This window comes from Coregonus lavaretus (assembly GCF_964263955.1).
Source record: "Coregonus lavaretus genome assembly, chromosome: 8".
NCBI lineage: Eukaryota > Metazoa > Chordata > Actinopteri > Salmoniformes > Salmonidae > Coregonus > Coregonus lavaretus.
In genome coordinates, this window is record NC_139995.1 from 1749416 (window position 1) to 1768868 (window position 19453).

General features: G+C 40.9%; 1 protein-coding gene across 4 annotated transcripts; it reads right to left on the bottom strand.

Annotated features, from left to right (window-relative positions):
• Window positions 1-974: 974 nt before the first annotated feature.
• Window positions 975-18430, bottom strand: LOC311133584 (oxidative stress-responsive serine-rich protein 1-like). 4 transcript variants are annotated; one of them, XM_084167099.1, is made up of 4 exons: window positions 18283-18430; window positions 14180-14289; window positions 13892-14002; window positions 975-2102 (listed from the first exon to the last, which is right to left on the bottom strand). In XM_084167099.1, exons 2-4 carry the CDS (start codon window positions 14254-14256, stop codon window positions 1358-1360), a joined length of 933 nt encoding a protein of 310 aa, XP_084023225.1. In that variant the 5' UTR covers window positions 14257-14289; window positions 18283-18430; the 3' UTR covers window positions 975-1357. The 4 variants fall into 4 exon arrangements, with proteins under 4 accessions (XP_084023225.1, XP_084023224.1, XP_084023222.1 ...); XM_084167098.1 differs by having other exon boundaries at window positions 17811-18418; XM_084167096.1 differs by having other exon boundaries at window positions 18118-18410.
• Window positions 18431-19453: the final 1023 nt, after the last annotated feature.

Here is a 19453-nt window from a genome sequence, read left to right on the forward strand (position 1 = left end):
GCAGGTCCTGCTTCTACATCCTCTGCTAAGTTTAAAATGTCTCTAACCAACTCCCTGGAAAGTTCACGGAGATCCTCCATTGTCTCTATCCAGGTTGGCCTACTCTACTTCAGACCAAAGCAATGGATCAGACTAGATTCGCGTTAGCCCCGCCCACTGACTTTGATGGGTCAGTTTGACAGTTTTAAGTAATTCATGAATCACTGCAATGCAGGATCATGAAATGTAAATGTAAATAGTGAAATAATTATATATGTATTTTACATAAAATGAATCGGTATTTGAATTAATTAATGACACATTTAATTACACATTTATGTATTTAATTCTAATTTTAATTAATTAATGACACATTTAAGTAATTATTTAATGGTGTATTTATTTATTTAATTGTGGCACTTTTAGTCCTCCATATTAGTAGTCAATGTCAAGTTTTATTTATGAAAAGTTTGGAGTGTTTGTAAGACATAATTCTTACTGTGGCTCCAAGATGTCGCCCCTGCCTGGCCACCTGAAACAAGAGCCTGCAGCTCCTCTCTTGGGGTCCCTGCCAAGAAGGAACCGCTCTCCTTGGACTACTCCTCCCATGTGTTGCAATGCAGCTCAGGCTCTAGTAGTACATTTTGTGTCCAATTTTGTAAGACATAATTCAGACATCATTTTGGAGTGAATGAGGCCCAATTAACTAACACATTGTCTCTCTCACCCTGTTGAAATGAAAAGTCTGATCAAATTGCTGGTCTGATCAAATTCCTGGCTATTCCATTGAGTTCTTAGAAAAAATGACCTAAATGTAAACATACACATATACTGGTTGGGTGAAATGTGGTGCTTCTATCACAAAGGGCACAATTCTATGCTCTAACTACTCCATTAATGCAGCATAAACAATATGCTTTAAACTTCAGCATATGAATCCTACAATAAACTAAGGTATAATAGTGGTAAAAAATAAAGTGTGACAAAGGCAAACATCTGTTTTCAACAAAAATGTTTTATTGAGTGAAATGGAAACTCAATACAATGAACCTCTTTAGCCGTGGAAAACAATCACACTTGGCATTACACGTTTGCTTTGCATATACCAACAAATCCCACCTGCAGTTTTTGCAATAGAGCTTTGGCAACTTCATTTGTCAACCAGAAATAAGGACAATCATCAAAAATTAAAGGAAAACAAATAACTCAAAAGTAATAAGAAAAATTAAATGCGTCTTTCAGCTCTGGTACTGGAGTTGAACAGAAGAGAATGGAGAAACTGCATAAATAAACAGTTAAACCTTATATTTAAATTACTTCATGCCTAACCATTCCTTAAGCCACACCCCCAAAATTGTATTTTTATTCAATTACTTATTTAAGTATACATCATCTCGGCCATATGTGACATTTTCTTGGGGATATAAAGATAATACTCCATGTAACCAGAAAGGTCCTCTATTGTGATGTCATCAACGTAGGCCCGGGCCTGTTCGGAACAGGAACGCGGGGAGCTTGATGCTGATGTGGTGGACCCGTCGGTCTGAGTTCTCTGGTGCGGGGAGGTCTGGGACGTGTCCTCGGGGCTCGCCAGGTTCCTCTCGCACTCCGAGAGGATGTTACGGAGGCCCGTGAAGGAGTAGACCTCTACGCCCTGCCAGCCCGGGCACTGACATTGGCACTGACACTGGCACGGGCCCCCGCCCTTGTGGAGCTTTGACAGGGACCTGAAGTCAGAGGGCACAGCTCCAGTTTTGGCTTCAGCCCTTACGCAGGGAGCTGCCTCTGGGACACCCTTGTCTTCAGACAGGGGCCGTCTGGGGCTGCCCTCCAGCCTGGCTGTGGGGCCTTCCCCAGAGGCAGCAGGGGTGTGGGGCTCATAGCCAGCACCGCCAAACACAGGGGAGGAGTGGCCCGAGGAGAGCAGTTCCTTCTTGGCGGGGATCCCCAGGGAGGAGCTGCAACCCTCGGCCTCTGGCAGGCTCTTGTGTTTCAGGTGGCCAGGCAAGGGCGACATCTTGGAACCACAGTAGGTGAACTTTGGAGGGTGGAGGATGGGAGACTTGGATCTCCGGCGTCTTTGACTTCTCACGGCTCCTCTTGACGTCTTCCTCATACAACTACTACATAGAAAAACAAAAATGTCAAAACCAAACATAACTATGATGGTAAAATAAATAAAAAGGTCCTGAACAGTCATTCTGATTCCAATGCCTTTTGAGTGACAAAAATATCACCCAATATTTATGGGGGATAGAAATGCTGAACATTTGAGACAAAGTACTCTTTAACTCGCTAACTACCAGGAAGTTTGTAAAGACAGGCTGAGTGGGCGGGGAGCTTATACTCATGAGCTCGCCTTGACTGACAGCTATTTGAAACTTGGATGCAGTGAGCAGTGTTGCAATAAAATCATCTCAAGCTAATTTTGTGATACACAAAGCAACTCAAACATTGAAATTGCATCAATGATGTCAAATTTTTTTATACACCTCCTGTTTGGCATGTCTCTTGTGATGCGGTTCACAGCAGCACTGTTGGATGTGTTGACATGACAACTGCATCAGAACGACCCTTTCCTCCTTTTGTTCCATGCTGGCTGAAGACCTAGCTAGCCAGTAACTCGTTAACACCAGACACAAATGAAAAGGGGAAACATAAGTATCGAGATGAATAGTGTAAACGTTTAATAATATTTGCTGACACCCTACAGTAAAATGTTGGAACCAGTAGAGTAGCTATCTAGCTATATAAACCTCACCACTCTGCAAACACGCTTCGCTGACGTTGGTTACAAGGCAGTACTTATATAAATTAGATAAGAGAATATCATGTTACCATTGGTATATTAATAATTCCGCCTCGTGAATCCAAGTGTTTGACATGGGGAGGGGAACAGTAACTTTACGATCAAACTTTATCAATGTAGAAGCAACAGTGATTTTTCATACTTTGGTCATGATAGCTTGATCTGGTTTCTTCCAAATATCATAACTTTTCATGAAAAACATGATTTTGACTGTTGATGACCTTTGAGTCTTTAATGGTATAATAATTTATAATAAATAATATATATATATATATATATATATATATATATATATATATATATATATACACACACACACACACAGTGAGGGAAAAAAGTATTTGATCCCCTGCTGATTTTGTACATTTGCCCACTGACAAAGACATGATCAGTCTATAATTTTAATGGTAGGTTTATTTGAATAGTGAGAGACAGAATAACAACAAAAGAAATCCAGAAAAACGCATGTTATTAATTGATTTGCATTTTCATGAGGGAAATAAGTATTTGACCCCTCTGCAAAACATGACCCCTCTGCACTACATGGCCCCGTCCATCGTCCCTTTGATGCGGTGAAGTTGTCCTGTCCCCTTAGCAGAGGGGTCATGTCTTTGGAGGGAGTTGAAAGTCCGTGTTGCCCAGCGACAGCCCCAAAACATCACTGTTCTAGAGGAGATCTGCATGGAGGAATGGGCCAAAATACCAGCAACAGTGTGTGAAAACCTTGTGAAGACTTACAGAAAACGTTTGACCTGTGTCATTGCCAACAAAGGGTATATAACAAAGTATTGAGAAACTTTTGTTATTGACCAAATACTTATTTTCCACCATAATTTGCAAATAAATTCATTAAAAATCCTACAATGTGATTTTCTGGATTTTTTTCCTTCTCAATTTGTCTGTCATAGTTGACGTGTACCTATGATGAAAATTACAGGCCTCTCTCATCTTTTTAAGTGGGAGAACTTGCACAATTGGTGGCTGACTAAATACTTTTTTTCCCCACTGTACATAGGCGTACAGAGGCCCATTATCAGCAACCATCAGTCATGTGTTCCAATGGCACATTGTGTTTGCTAATCCAAGTTTATCATTTTAAAAGGCTAACTGATCATTAGAAAACCCTTTTTGCAATTATGTTAGCACAGCTGAAAACTGTTGTGCTGATTGAAGCAGCAATGAAACGGGCCTTTTCGAGACTAGTTGAGTATCTGGAGCATCAGCAATTGTGGGTTTGATTAAAACCTCAAAATGGCCAGACACAAATAACTTTCTTCTGAAACTCGTCAGTCTATTCTTGTTCTGAGAAATGAAGGCTATTCCATACGAGAAATTGCCAAGAAACTGAAGATCTCGTACAACGCTGTGTACTACTTCCTTCACAGAACAGCGCAAACTGGCTCTAACCAGAATAGAAAGAGGAGTGGGAGGCCCCTGTGCACAACTGAGCAAGAGGACAAATACATTAGTGTCTAGTTTGAGAAACGGACGCCTCACAGGTCCTCAACTGCCCATCTTAATCTTTTCTTTTTATTGGCCAGTCTGAGATATGGCTTTTTCTTTGCAACTCTGCCTAGAAGGTCAGCATCCCAGGTCGCCTCTTCACTGTGGACGTTGAGACTGGTGTTTTGCGGGTACTATTTAATGAAGCTGCCAGTTGAGGACCTGTGAGGCGTCTGTTTCTCAAACTAGACACTAATGTATTTGTCCTCTTGCTCAGTTGTGCACCGGTGTTCTTCAAATAGCCACCCTTCACCTTGATGACAGCTTTGCACACTCTTGGCATTCTCTCAACCAGCTTCCTAAGGAATGCTTTTCCAACAGTCTTGAAGGAGTTCCCATGTATGCTGAGCACTTGTTGGCTGCTTTTCCTTCACTCTGCCGTCCAACTCATCCCAAACCATCTCAATTGGGTTGAGGTCGGGAGATTGTGGAGACCAGGTCAAATAGCCCTTACACAGCCTGGAGGTGTGTTTTGGGTCATTGTCCTGTTGAAAAACAAATGATAGCCTCACTAAGCGCAAAACCAGATTGGATGGCATATCACTACAGAATGCTGTGGTAGCCATGCTGATTAAGTGTGCCTTGAATTCTAAATAAATCACTGACAGTGTCACCAGCAAAGCACCCACACACCATCACACCTTCTCCTCCATGCTTCACGGTGGGAACCACACATGCGGAGATCATCCGTTCACCTACTCTGCGCCTCACAAAGACATGGCAGTTGGAACCAAAAATCTCAAACTTGGACTCATCAGACCAAAGGACAGATTTCCACCGGTCTAATGTCAATTTTTCGTGTTTCTTGGCCCAAGCAAGTCTCTTCTTCTTATTGGTGTCCTTCAGTAGTGGTTTCTTTGCAGCAATTCGACCATGAAGGCCTGATTCACACAGTCTCCTCTGAACAGTTTATGTTTTGTCTTTATTTTTACTATTTTCTACATGGTAGAATAATATTGAAGACATCAAAACTATGAAATAACATATGGAATCATGTAGTAACCAAAAAAGTGTTAAACAAATCAAAATGTATTTTAGATTTGAGATTCTTCAAAGTAGTCACCCTTTAACTTGATGACAGCTTTGCAAACTCTTGGCATTCTCTCAACCAGCTTAATGAGGTACTCACCTGGAATGCATTTCAATTAACAGGTGTTTCTATTTTTACGCGAGGTCCTCTTAAGGAACTTTAGCTAAGTGTACCCCAACTGGGCAAAATTGGCAAAGATTGTGTTCATTTCCAGTGTGCCCGCCGAGAGGGGATTCTTTCTACAAAACAGAGTAAAGACGGCCTCAAGATCGCACCTTCTTGAGGACAAAGTAACGAGGCTGATGAGCATCGCAAGCTGCTCTAAAGAGTGTGAAAGTTTTGACTTCCCAACAGCAGCGGCTCACTTTGAGCAGGCCAAGGTCCACCGCAAACGCAAGTAAATTAGAGGCAATTTATTGTGTTCATCAGGCCCGGTCCTAGCAGTTCTGCTGCCGGCCTAGGCAAGACCAACATATGCCGCCCGTGTCAATTCATTCCAGATTTGGAATGGATTGATACACTAGAGTAGAGAGAGTAATGATATGTATCATGTGCAATTGGTGACTTCCAGTTCAGCAGAACTTGGAAACGAAACATCGATGCCAACTATTCACATCGGGAGAGTTACAATGTTGCAATCAATAGGCAGCCAACTGCCTATAGAAGGAAACAGAGTTGTTATCAATTGAGCCCCACAGTGGACACCCATAAACACCCATAAAACCTAGCGGTCAAACACAAAAATGTTTCCAATTGTTTTTCCACCATTCATTTTATCCATTGTGGATTTTAAAAACACTTCAAATAAGGACTGTGTTTCATATAGGCTTACTCTGGAATTACGTTTTGTTAACCGTGTAAATCTCTATCGAACAAGGTGACTTTTATCAATATATTTCGCTCTATTTACTCTCAGATTAGAAAATGCTAATTAGCATCAAAGTAGACATCATGCAAGACTACAAATCCCTGCAGGCTTGTACACGTCATCTCTAGCTGACACCTTTGCAGCTAGCTACTAGCTGGTGCAACGTCGGCTATTCTCGGAGGCAATTTTGTGACATCGAAGTAAATGAATGTGGCAACAAAAAAAAAGTATGCTCTTTACTGCCCACTGCATAGCTGATTGTTTAGCTGAAGATGTCCTAAAACACTGTGCCAAGTGACAATTTCCTCTGTTGTGGTATTTTCTTACTGTATAAAAACATGACGCGTGGTCGGCTGCTGGACACACGCGAACGGTTATCTAACCTCGGACGCTTGCAGCGGTCTCTAGTTTTCTTTCTGTTTTATTAATGAAACGTGTTCCTGGTTACAAGGGCGAATTGCACTGACCTGCTGAGGGTGTCAGCTTCTCATATCCGGTAAATATTGTCATCTTCTGGTCATTTTTAAAGGTAAAATGTCTACTGCCCCATGAATGGCATTTAAACAAGAGGGAATCAATCAAATCAAATGGAAATCATTTGTAACACATCAAAGTAATGGTTTAATGTGTGAACAACATTTATTGATCTTGAATCACATCACAATGTCTGCATATGATTCCAAATCCGTCAGCTGATAAACTAATTTTCTGATTCCGCTAAGGATCTCCGTCTACCAGCTGAGCTGTAGCTCAGCTGGTAGAGCACGGCGCTTGTAACGCCAGGGTAGTGGGTTCGATCCCCGGGACCACCCATACACAAAAATGTATGCCCGCATGACTGTAAGTCGCTTTGGATAAAAGCGTCTGCTAAATGGCATATTATATTATATTATAAAACGAATTTCTTCATTTGATCCTCATTGGCTTTCGTAGGTATGGGTGTCATTGCAACTAAATCAACAAACGCTAGCATCCATGACCTAAACGGAGAGAGATTTGAGGTGACGAGTGAGGAGCTGGTCGTCGCGAGTTAATAATTTAAGAGCTTAAACTGTACATTTGGTCACATGTAGAAATATGGCTGTCTTTATATCACTAAATATGCACAGAGTCATGACATTTTCTATTTGTATTCTTGAATATGTTACAATGTATGAGACCTACTTTTCTTTGCCAGGGGGGTTTAAATCGTCATGGGAAAAGAGGGGGAAATATATCACAGGTAGGCGTGTCCGAGCATACAGTATCTCACAAAATTGAGTACACCCCTCACATTTTTGTAAATATTTGAGAATATCTTTTCATGTGACAACACTGAAGAAATGACAAAAGTAGTGAGTGTACAGCTTGTATAACAGTGTAAATTTGCTGTCCCCTCAAAATAACTCACACAGCCATTAATGTCTAAACCACTGGCAACAAAAGTGAGTACACCCCTAAGTGAAAATGTCCAGACTGAGGTCTTTATTTAATCCATTATAATTTCTGCCAACTATGTGAATAAGGTCAAATCTATTTCAATTCATGGTGTCAGAATGCACTGCTGTATTAAAGCAGTTCAGATCTAAATTGTTGACATGTTTTGTTGCAGATTCAAAGCCCAATTAACTCATTGCAGAATGTATCCATAATCATGAATGAATATGCATATTAATTTGACAAGAATGCACCTAGTGTCACCCATCAATCACATCAAACTCCAACAATCACATTGTTTTAAAGAAATCAATGCATACATATGCCTTTTATACATAACATATACAAATATGAATTTAAGTCAACATTAAGTTACTTATTCATCAATGCCACAAACCTGGGACATCGAAGAGCACCATATGAACTATTATTACTATCCGAGAGCGCACAGATTCTTCTAGTTTTCCATTTTAGGAATTAGACCAGCAGAAATAATACAAAATGTAAAGCAGCATATTGTGATTTTTGGTGGGCGAGCTGGATGCGTAAGGTAGGTTTTATATAAAATACTAGGCCAACTCCAGCAACAACAAAAAAAGTATGTAAATGTATGCACTCACTAACTGTAAGTCGCTCTGGGTAAGAGCGTCTGCTAAATGACTAAAATGTAAAAGTAAACACACTTAAGACTCAAAAACAAGGAAGCAGCTACAGGTTTACATACACTTAGGTTGGAGTCATTAAAACTAGTTTTTCAACCACTCCACAAATGTCTTGTTAACAAACTATAGTTTTGGCAAGTTGGTTAGGACATCTACTTTGTGCATGACACAAAGTAATTTTTCCAACAATTGTTTACAGACAGATTATTTCACTCTATCACAATTCCAGTGAGTCAGAAGTTTACATACACTAAGTTGACTGTGCCTTTAAACTGCTTGGAAAAATCCAGAAAACACTTTCATGGCTTTAGAAGCTTCTGATAGGCTAATTGACATCATCTGAGCCAATTGGAGGTGTATCTGTTGATATATTTCAAGGCCTACCTTCAAACTCAAAGCCTCTTTGCTTGACATTATGGGAAAATCAAAAGAAATCAGCCAAAACTCCGACATTTTTTTGTAGCAATTTCCAAACGCCTGAAGGTACCACGTTCATCTGTACAAACAATAGTACGCAAGTATAAACACCATGGGACCACGCAGCCGTCATACCGCTCAGGAAGCGACGCGTTCTGTCTCCTAGAGATGAACGTATTTGGTGCGAAAAGTGCAAATCAATCCCAGAACAACAGCAAAGGACCTTGTGAAGATGCTGGAGGAAACAGGTACAAAAATATCTATATCCACAGTAAAACGAGTCCTATAACAACATAACCTGAAAGGCCGCTCAGCAAGGAAGAAGCCACTGCTCCAAAACCGCCATAAAAAAGCCAGACTACAGTTTGCAACTGCACATGATCGTACTTTTTGGATAACTGTCCTCTGGTCTGATGAAACAAAAATAGAACTGTTTGGCCATTATGACCATCGTTATGTTTGGAGGAAAAGGGGGGCAGCTTGCAAGCCGAAGAACACCATCCCAACCGTGAAGCACGGGGGTGGCAGCATCATGCTGTGGGGGTGCTTTGCTGCGGAAGGGACAGGTGCACTTCACAAAATAGATGGCATCATGAGGAAGGAAAATTGTGTGGATATATTGAAGCAACATCTCAAGATATCAGTCAGGAAATTAAAGCTTGGTCGCAAATGGGTCTTCCAAATGGACAATGACCTCAAGCATACTTCCAAAGTTGTGGCGAAATGGCTTAAGGACAACAAAGTCCTTAAGACTTCAACTGTATATCAAAACGCTTCTTGTCAATGTTGCTGCTGTCAATTGTGAGCAGCACATTTACCGATTAACCCCAGAATAAGCAGGAGGACAGAATTACACAGGTGAAAAAAAGGTAGCAAAAACAATACACCACAACACTTTTAAACATGTTACCGAGTCTAGACGTTATCAAATCAAGAAGAACAAGTGAAGGAAGCAGCATAGGGGAAATGGGTGAAGGTAGGCTGGGTTTATAGAGATAAGATGGAGAGTTCAAAAGTGTCTGCAGTTGAGGGACCATTGGGCATAAAAGACAGTGTGGAATAAGGGGTAGCTAGAGAGCTGATTGGCCATGGAATAAACATTAAATGGGGTGCTGGTGTGCTTCTGCACCCCTTTTTGGCAGTTGGCACAAATATCCGGCCCATGTCCAGTCATACTCGGGGTCTCAGCGTGTCCCTCGACATCATTACGTCTCAGTTGCAGCATTCAAATCGTGGTCATCGTGTGTCTGTGGATCACAACATTAAAGACGATGAGTGATCACAGCATTTCCAACAAGTTCAAGTTCAACTTGACCACGTGTTATATCAATACAGCACACATATAAATGTTTTCCCGCATTAAAGTAAGCACACTGTTGACTTAAGAGACGATGCTAATCAGTCCATCTCTGAAACCTCTCAAAAAGCCATACTAAAATAATATAGCTAGCTAGGGTAGCTACAAGTTAAGTAGTACTTGACGTAGGCTACCCACAGACACAAACAAACATGATCAAGAACACCTAGCCCTAGCTTCACCATCTAAGTTTGCTAGCTAGTTAACTAGCAACCTAGACTGTTGGTTTATAAAAGCCAAAGAAACCTAAACTCCTTTTTCTGAATTTCTCATGCATTTAAATTTCTTGACAAATAGACAGCTAATGTAGCCACCTAGCCAGGCTAATGTTGCTAACTAGCTAACCATGAGCTAGCTAGCTAGATAACTGGCATTTTTAGCTAACATTAGATAGTTAATCCAGAGATTCTTACCTTTGCCTCGATTTGGCAGTCTCGTCCAGATCATCATGGCCCTGGTGAGTGACTTGAAGCTTGAGACACGCATTTGTAGTTCTCTATGATAGCCACATTAAATACAGGCGAATATATTGATAAAAGTCACCTTGTCCAGGAGAGACTTCCACAGTTATCAAAACTTCACGCCAGGGTAAGTCTACATGAAACACAGCCCTTATTCGAAGTGTTTCTAAAATCCACAATGGATAAAATGAATGGTGGAAAAACAATTGGAACCATTTCCGTTTTCGACCGCTAGGTTTTATGGGTATTATGATTCATACTGTGGTAGACTACAAGCCACATACTGTATATCACACATGACGAGTCACAACCCCACGATAGTTCAAACATACAGTAATCATACGATTTATTAACATCATCCAGTAAAACTGTATAAAGAGTGAGACAGAATTTGATCTTTGCAAACAAGTGATTTCAGGAGCATTGTAAAATAAGCTCTCTCAATGAACCAGCCTTAACGAATTTCATTTATTTACATATTGAATTTGATTGCACAACATCAGTTTATAATTTATTCATTTAGTGGCCGCCTAGTGTCCTCTTTCCACTGCTGTGGTGCTGAATCGTAGACGCAATGGAGAGTGGGACGGCTGGCCCAGTCATGGCTAGAAGGGATCCCAGCTTTTGTCAAACTAACGTCAAAAGCTGGATTGTTTTTGCATTTTAGCTAACCCTTTTCCTAACCTTAACCTAATTCTCCTAACCTGCTGCGTAAGTTCTCCTAACCTGCTTCGAAATGGCAAATCTGACGTTAATTTGAAAAAAGCTGGATCCCTTCTAGCCATGACCGGCCGGCCCAGGTGTTCGCAGACAGCCATGTTTTGTTAATTATTAGGCCTAATTAAAATGTTCATGCCTAGATTGTTTTTGAAAACAGCTGTGTTTTGTTATTTACATTTTAGTCATTTAGCAGACGCTCTTATCCAGAGCGACTTACAGTTAGTGAATGCATACATGCATGTTTGTTTTTTTCATACTGGCCCCCCGTGGGAAACGAACCCACATCCCTGCCGGCCAAACCCTCCCCTACCTTGGACGACGCTGGACCAATTGTGCGCCGCCCATGGGTCTCCCGGTCGCGGTCGGCTGCGACAGAGCCTGGACTCGAAGCAGGATCTCTAGTGGCACAGCTAGCACTGCGATGCAGTGCCTTAGACCACTGCGCCACTTCATGAATACATTTTCATACAAATAACCTATAGGACAGGTCGTTCACAAATTATATTATACAAATATATTTTGAAGTTGTTTTATTACTGTGTAGGCGACTTGTTCTTCTAGGTTAAATGTTTTTCCTTTATGATATTCATTTATGATTTATAGCAGGGATGAAGACGGAACGGGCATTGTTTTGCTTTTCAATAAAACCTGTCATGTTGGTATAAGAACATCATTCTACTTTATTTTATTACAACTTTACAGGCAAATGTCTATTCTGTTAAGATGAATAACAAGAATCTAAATGTGATTTTGAGCACCGTGGGTGGATGCGTTACGCACCCAATGCATATGGATGTTCGGAAAATTTCTCAAATGGCCGGTAAATTCAAATCTTACCGGTAACGTTGTCCGCCGCCAAATTTTCTTAACAGAAAACCTGAATACACTGAGTGTACAAAACAAAAGGAACACCCGCTCTTTCCACGACATAGACTGACCAGGTGAAAGCTATGATCCCCTATTGATGTCACTTGTTAAATCCACTTCAAATCAGTGTAGATGAAGGGGACGAGACAGGTTAAAGATCTATATTTAGGCCTTGAGACAACTGAGACATGAATCGTGTATGTGTGCCATTCAGAGAGTGAATGGGCAAGAAAAAAGATGGAAGTGGCTTTGAATGGGGTATGGTAGCACCAGTTTGGGTCAAGAATGGCAAAGCTGCTGGGTTTTTCACACTCAACAGTTTCCCGTGTGTATCAAGAATGGTCCACCACCCAAAGGACATCCAGCCAACTTGACACAACTGTGGGAAGCATGACATCTTGTAGAGTGCATGCCCCAACGAATTGAGGCTGTTCTGAGGGCAAAAGGGGGTGCAAATCAATATTAGGAAGGTGTTCCTAATGTTTTGTACACTCAGTGTATATACAGTCAGGTCCAAAGTTATTGGCACACCTTGATAAAGACAAGTCAAAAAAAAAAGATTGTATACAATAAATATAAATTCTGAGCTATATTATATGAAAGAAAATAGAAAATTATATTATACCAATAAAATTGCTCAGATGGAGATTTTGTTTAACAATTAATACTTTTTCTCTCTCAAAAAGATAGGGGTCAAAATTATTGGCACCCCTGTTTTCTATACCTCACCTTGCAAGGATAACAGCACTGAGCCTTTTTCTAAAACGTTTTATTGGAGAACACATTGGGAGGGATCTTAGACCATTCCATCATACAGAAACTTTCCAGATACTTGATATCCTTCGTCTGTGCTTATGGACTGCCCTTTTCAATTTAAACCACGGGTTTTCAATGGGGTTCAAGTCCGGAGACTGAGATGGCCATTGCAAAATGTTGATGGTCAATTAACCATTTCTTTGTGGATTTCGACGTGTGCTTGGGGTTATTGTCTTGCTGGAAGATCCACTTGCGACCAAGTTTCAGCCTCCTGGTAGACGCAACCAGGTTTTTGGTTAAAATGTCCTGGTACTGGGTAAAGTCCATGACGCCGTTGACCTTAACAAGGGCTCCAGGACCAGTGGAAGCAAAATTGCCCCGTAATATCAAAGATCCAGCACCATATTTTATAGTAGGTATGGGGTTCTTTTCTGCTTATGAATCCTTATTATTTCAATGCTAAACCCACCACTGCGTGGCCAAAAAGCTCTATTTTCATGTCATCCAACAAATGTAAACGCCTGGAGTTTGCTAAACGGCATTGGCACTTGGATTGGAACTGTTGCTATGGTCAGATGACATGACAATAAAGCACGTTGGCCACGCACACCAGTGGTGGGTTTAGCATTGAAATAATAAGAATTCAGAAGCAGAAAATAACCCCATACCTACTGTAAAATATGGTGCTGGATCTTTTTTGTATTACTTCTTAAACAAAATCTCTTTCTCTGAGCAAGTGTATTAGTATAAAATAATAATAAAGAAAAGATTGCATACAATATAGCTCAGTATTTGTATAATTTATTTTATACTGTCTTTTTTGCCCTCATTTTAAAAACACAGACACAATGTGTTACATTGTATTACAAAATGTGTACATTTTACAAATACTATAGAATTTATAAGACTGAATTTGGCCCTAGGGGTTCTAACAAGTTATACTACTTAATATTAAATAATAAAAAGGAACAGACAATAGAGAAGCATAGCAAGAAGATACTCATGAGATAACAAAACAGTGAACAATGATTGTGAGAGTTCCTTACCCATGCCAGTTCTCCTTAGGGCAGCTTAGTTTGGGCTTGGCACCCTCTGGGAAGGCTCGGCTAACCACTCTTGGAGTGATGGTCTCACAGACGTGCAGCGTGGCAGGCAAGCTAGAGAAACCAACAAAAACTCAGACCACAATATACTGAACAGCAGAAGAACTTAAGTGAGACTTCAAAATGTCAAGAAATATTACATTCGTTCTAGAAACTGACCCTAGATCAACCAGTAAGGACCTAAAATGTGAAAGAATTGAAAACGTAATAGCTATTAACAGTACTACGAACCTTTCAGCATCTACCCGGAGCTTTTTAAAGGCAGTTTGTAGGGTCTCGTCCTCACAGTCTTTTCCTCCTGCCTCCATAGTGGGAGGAGGTTGTAGTGACCAGCCACCCAGCTATAAAAGAAGAACACTTCATTAGCAAGCGAGGTATCACTGCTGACTCAAGATGAGTGAGTGACTGACTAGCTTGCTGAGTACAAGGTTGGTTATAGGGGTAGACATGCTGGCTACGGTTGTCATGCTCCCACACCATAGCATCTAACAACTGGCTTTAATACTTTCTTTTGCACTGCTCGGTGATGTCTACCGACTACAGATATACCTTCCGAAGTGGGATTTATTTTCACTGGCCAATTAAAAGTGTGTGTCGTGCTGTCAAGTCAAATAGTCGCAAATGCCACTGTTTTGGTCGCAGTATCGAACCCTGTATACGTTCTGCACGTACGTGCTGCGCAAAAACCTGTCACTGATATTCACACCTCTACTCAATTCACACCCCCTTTCTCGCTCACACACACACACCACTCTCTTTCTCACACACACTGCTCCCAAAAGTTAGGCACCAAACAGAATTTAAGGAAAACCAGAAAAATTGATTGATTTTTGATTCAGATTTAGCTTAGAATTACATTGCCATATGCTTCCTACCTTTGAAACATCTCTTTGAGTAGGCTATCTATCCCATGTGCCATCCAAATGTGTGCATAGCCAAGTTACCATGTTGTTAGCTAGCTAGCTAGCCAGGTAACATGACTAAACAAGGTTGTTTGTTATCAAACCAACAACTCACAGCCCACGAGTAGTTAAAAACTGTTATTTTAATTTATAAATGATATAACATGTGCGCCAATTCGCGGTAGAAACAGATTTGGGCTAGAAACGTGTGGTTTTCCGTGACATAAAGGCGCAAGCATGACTGTCACAGTGCTCTGTTTTAAAACATTTTTAAATGGATGGAGATGCACAGAAAGAACAGACAAAAGAGAAGCAGCTGAGTAGGCTAATGGCTGGTTAGGAGATGCGGCTGGCTATTCACAGCTGTCACACGTGATATTGGATGAAGCACTCATTCTGATATGACATATTACGCTCTGAACTCTGTTTGGTATTCTATTTGTAGGACGTGTAGGGATGCATTCTGTGCTCACTCAATTTCAATATGAGCAACATACACCATTATTCATTGGCGGGTGGTAATGTTAGTAATGTTAGCTTGCCATCTTAGATGCTAACGTACAGTGAAGCAAAGTAGAGCACCGTACAGTAAAGTCAAGAAAAGTACAGTATAGTTCAGTACAGTTCAATACAGTACAGTAGAGCACACTAGAGTAGAGTACAGTATAACTGTATTGTACTGTACTCTACTGTGATGTGCTGTACTCTACTGTGCTGAACCAAAGATTTTTTATAACTAAACTGAGATAGATCACAGCCCGTCGTTTAAAATGGGAACAAATGAGTCATAGTGGGCAGAACAAGCAAGGGGGGAGCAGAGCCAAGCGCGAGATCCTATTGGCGCGTTCTAGTTGCATTTGCATATTTCCGCTAGGGACTGTCTACTCTGAAGTGCGCGTGTGCAATAACTCAATTTGCCTTTGCACTCCTTCTAAACAACGCAATTTTAAAAAACTTTGGCAAAGGGTACAAAACTTAGTCCACTCCGTCGCCCCTGCCCCTTCTTCTGTGGGGTTTATTGGCGGCTGGCATCCAACGTTATTGTGCATTAACGTCACCTACTGTACTAGAGCGCCCCCGTCTGTCCTAGCTTAAATATTTACCAATAGAAGTATAAAGAGGGGTTCCTGCAGATGCAGGAACGCCCCAATTGCACCCTTTTCCAATAACCAAATTCACCCCTTGCACTCCTAAACAGCTTCTTTTTTTTCTTCTTTTTTTTTACTTTGGCAAAGGGTAAAATCTACAAAACTTTGTCCACTCTGTTCATAATATATTTTAGTTTTGGGAACAGCAAACTGTATTGAGATCAAATGTTCCATCGATTAGAAATTAGCTGAATTTCGGCCAAAAGCCATCTCCCACTGCCGGCCACTGGGCTTCCTCTCATCACCATATTTGGAAACGCCAACCGGATGCTTTACACTTATACATCTGTGAATTATCTGGCTCACTGTTCTGTTGCTGTACTGTCCAAACTTGTGAAACAGATGTCTATGATTGGTTCAGATTTTGTGCGGTCCAACCAAATGTGGTCTTGTTTGGGTGCAGAGCTGATTAGAATAACAGTCAGTGTGTAGAATAATACCCATATATGCAAAGGAGGATATTGCATATTTCTACCTTTGTGTACGTATTCAGGATACATCACCATGAAGATAATGACATTCATATCCATAATTATGCATTTCTGTGTAGTACAGATCAGGGACCGATTATGTAATTCCGTTACCAGGTGTATATCCACTTCACTCACTGTAGCCTAGTTCAATAACTGAAATAGATTTTTCCAAACTCAAGGTGTCATGTCATTGCTGACACCCCATTCTTTCTGCAGACATCTTTTAATCTTAATTCGGTGCAGATATTTAACAGAGTTTTGGGGAAACCGATCCTTGACTTTGGCGATGTCATTTACAAAATAGCCTCCAATACTCTACTCAGAAAATTGGATGTAGTCTATCACATTGCCAACCGTTTTGTCACCAAAGCCCCATATACTACCCACCATTGTGACCTGTACGCTCTCTCACTAACTTTAAGCATCAGTTGTCAGAGCAGCTTACCGATCACTACACCTGTACACAGCCCATTCTGTAATTAGCCCACCCAACTACCTCATCCCCATATTGTTATTTATTTTTGCTCATTTGCGCCCCAGTATCTCAATTTGCACATCATCTTCTGCACATCTATCACTCCAGTGTTAATACTAAATTGTAATTATTTTTTACACTATTGCCTATTTATTGCCTTACCTCCATAACTTACTACATTTGCACACACTGTATATAGATTTTCTATTGTGTTATTGACTGTATGTTTTGTTTATCCCATGTGTGGGGCGGCAGGTAGCTTAGTGGTTAAGAGCGTTGTGCCATTAACCGAGAGGTCGCTGGTTCTAATCCCCGAGCCGACTAGGTGAAAAATATGTCGCTGTGCCCTTGAGCAAGGCACTTAACCCTAATTGCTCCTGTAAATCGCTCTGGATAAGTGCGTCTGCTAAATGACTAAAATGTAAATGTTCCTCTGTGTTGTTGTTTTTATCGCACTGCTTTGCTTTATCTTGGCCAGGTCGCAGTTGTAAATGAGAACTTGTTCTCAACTGGTGAAATAAAATAAAATAAAAAACGAAGGAAGATTTGACCATGAAGATCATTCTAACGTTTGCTAGCTACCAAACTCTGCATCTGCACAGTTCTTCCAGTAAATTTGTTTTTCTGAAATGTTCTGTGTAAATTGTTCAAAGTAGTACTAGTGCATATAGTTGTACGGTTTATTAAGCTTTGAAATCAATGCTTTTGTTTAATGTGAAAGATCTGAGCCTTCATGAAATCCCTCCTAGCTAGCCTACGCTGTGGATAAAGTTGAGCATCAGTTCCATAATAATCAACGTTGATTTTAGCTAGTTAGCCAGGCATTATCGAAGTTTGACATCGTGTGAGAATTAGGGTACTCACAACTCAGGATCTCCTGCCCACAGTCCAGAATGAGGATGGCCTGGACATGCAGGGGCTATCAGGCACTGCGACAAACGGGCCTCGAATGCAGCAAGCTATTAAGCAACAGTGAGGTGGCTAGCAAAACAGGCAAAAGCTACAGTAGCTAGCTAACTCGGTTAGCAATGTCTCCTCATCGATTGTCTTCGCGACAGACGCGATCTATTGTATTTTTCGATTAGGTTTAGCTTTCCACAAGCATCACACTACAATCAACAGAAATTAAGTTGCATTCTAATCTATTATTATTTTCAAAATCAGTATCTACTTGGCTAGTTCCAGACTTTTCTTTCTCCAACATCTTGTTTACACACGAACCACTTCGCAGTGACTCTGCAACAACGCACTCTGCCTTGACGTAGTACACACACACCAACGTAACGGCGCTTTCAATCACACGTTGATAACAACTGGGAACTCGGAATTCTCTGACCTCTGACTTAAGTCCGTTCAAGCCAACTGGGAACTCGAAAAAACGAGCTCCGACTGGGTAAAATCTGTTTCAACGGTCATCCAAGTCGGAATACAATATCGGAAACTCGGGCATTTTTCTAGAGCTCCGCCTTTCCGACCTGAAGATCACTGACGTCATGATTTCACCTAGTTTTCCCCGACTTCCCAGTTGTCTTGAAACTGGGGTGCCTTCAGTTCGCTTGAACGTTTGCTACATTGCGGAACGTTTTGTACTGAACAACACGTTTCCCCAAAACGTTGATGTACGTTCTTGAACATTTTTAAAGGGCAGTGATTTGCAGTGGTGGAAAAACTACCCAATCGTCATCCTTGAGTAAAAGTATAGATATGTTAATAGAAAGTTAGTCAAGTTACAGATTTTGCATTACTCATCTCATATTCATATACTGTATTCTATTCTATTCTATTCTACTGTATTTTAGTCTATGCCGCTCCGACATTGCTTGTGCAAATATTTATATATTATTAATTCCATTCCTTTATTTTAGATTTGTGTGTATTGTGTGTATTGTTATGAAATTGTTAGATATTACTTGTTATAAAAAAAGGTATCCTAGATGGCGTAGTAGTGCAGTTCTGTTTTTGTCGTGTGTCTGTAAATAGCCTGTAAATACCCTGTTTTTTTTGTATTTTTCATACATATTTCCCTATCAGACTTTTCATCCTTCTACAAAATATACTTTCCTGCAACCCGCCTCACTCAATGTGGAACGGATTCTATTATTGACTTACCTTTTATCTAGAATCTCCAGTTGAAACTAGCTAGCCAGCTAACTAGCTACTTGCTATTAGCCACAGTTAGCGGTATTTCACCCAGAACATTGGATTTTTTTTCTGCGGGATTAATTTAATCACTGGACATTAATCACCGGATCGCAACTAGCTAGCCGCAACCGAATGGATGTTGCTGTCTGGCTAATCACCACTGCCCCCGATGCAAGCACCAGTTAGCCTCGAGCTAGCCTAGATCCAGGCTCATATCTACCTCTAGGTCTACCGGGCGGGAGTAGCCAGCTAACTAGCTACTTGCTATCAGCTACCGTTAGCGGTTTTTCACCATTGTCCGTGGCCTGCACCACTCACCAGCCAGCTCTAGTCTGGACTATTATTCGGCCAGTCTGCACAGCGCG

Excerpts from the sequence above, each read along its gene's own strand:
- LOC311133584 (XM_084167096.1), bottom strand. The coding sequence starts at position 18,150 with ATGTTGGAGAAAGAAAAGTCTGGAACTAGCCAA. Across the intron at positions 14,290-18,117 it reads AAAAGTCTGGAACTAGCCAA|CTGGGTGGCTGGTCACTACA; the intron begins GTAGATACTGAT and ends CTTCTTTTATAG. Across the intron at positions 14,003-14,179 it reads CTCCGGGTAGATGCTGAAAG|CTTGCCTGCCACGCTGCACG; the intron begins GTTCGTAGTACT and ends TGGTTTCTCTAG.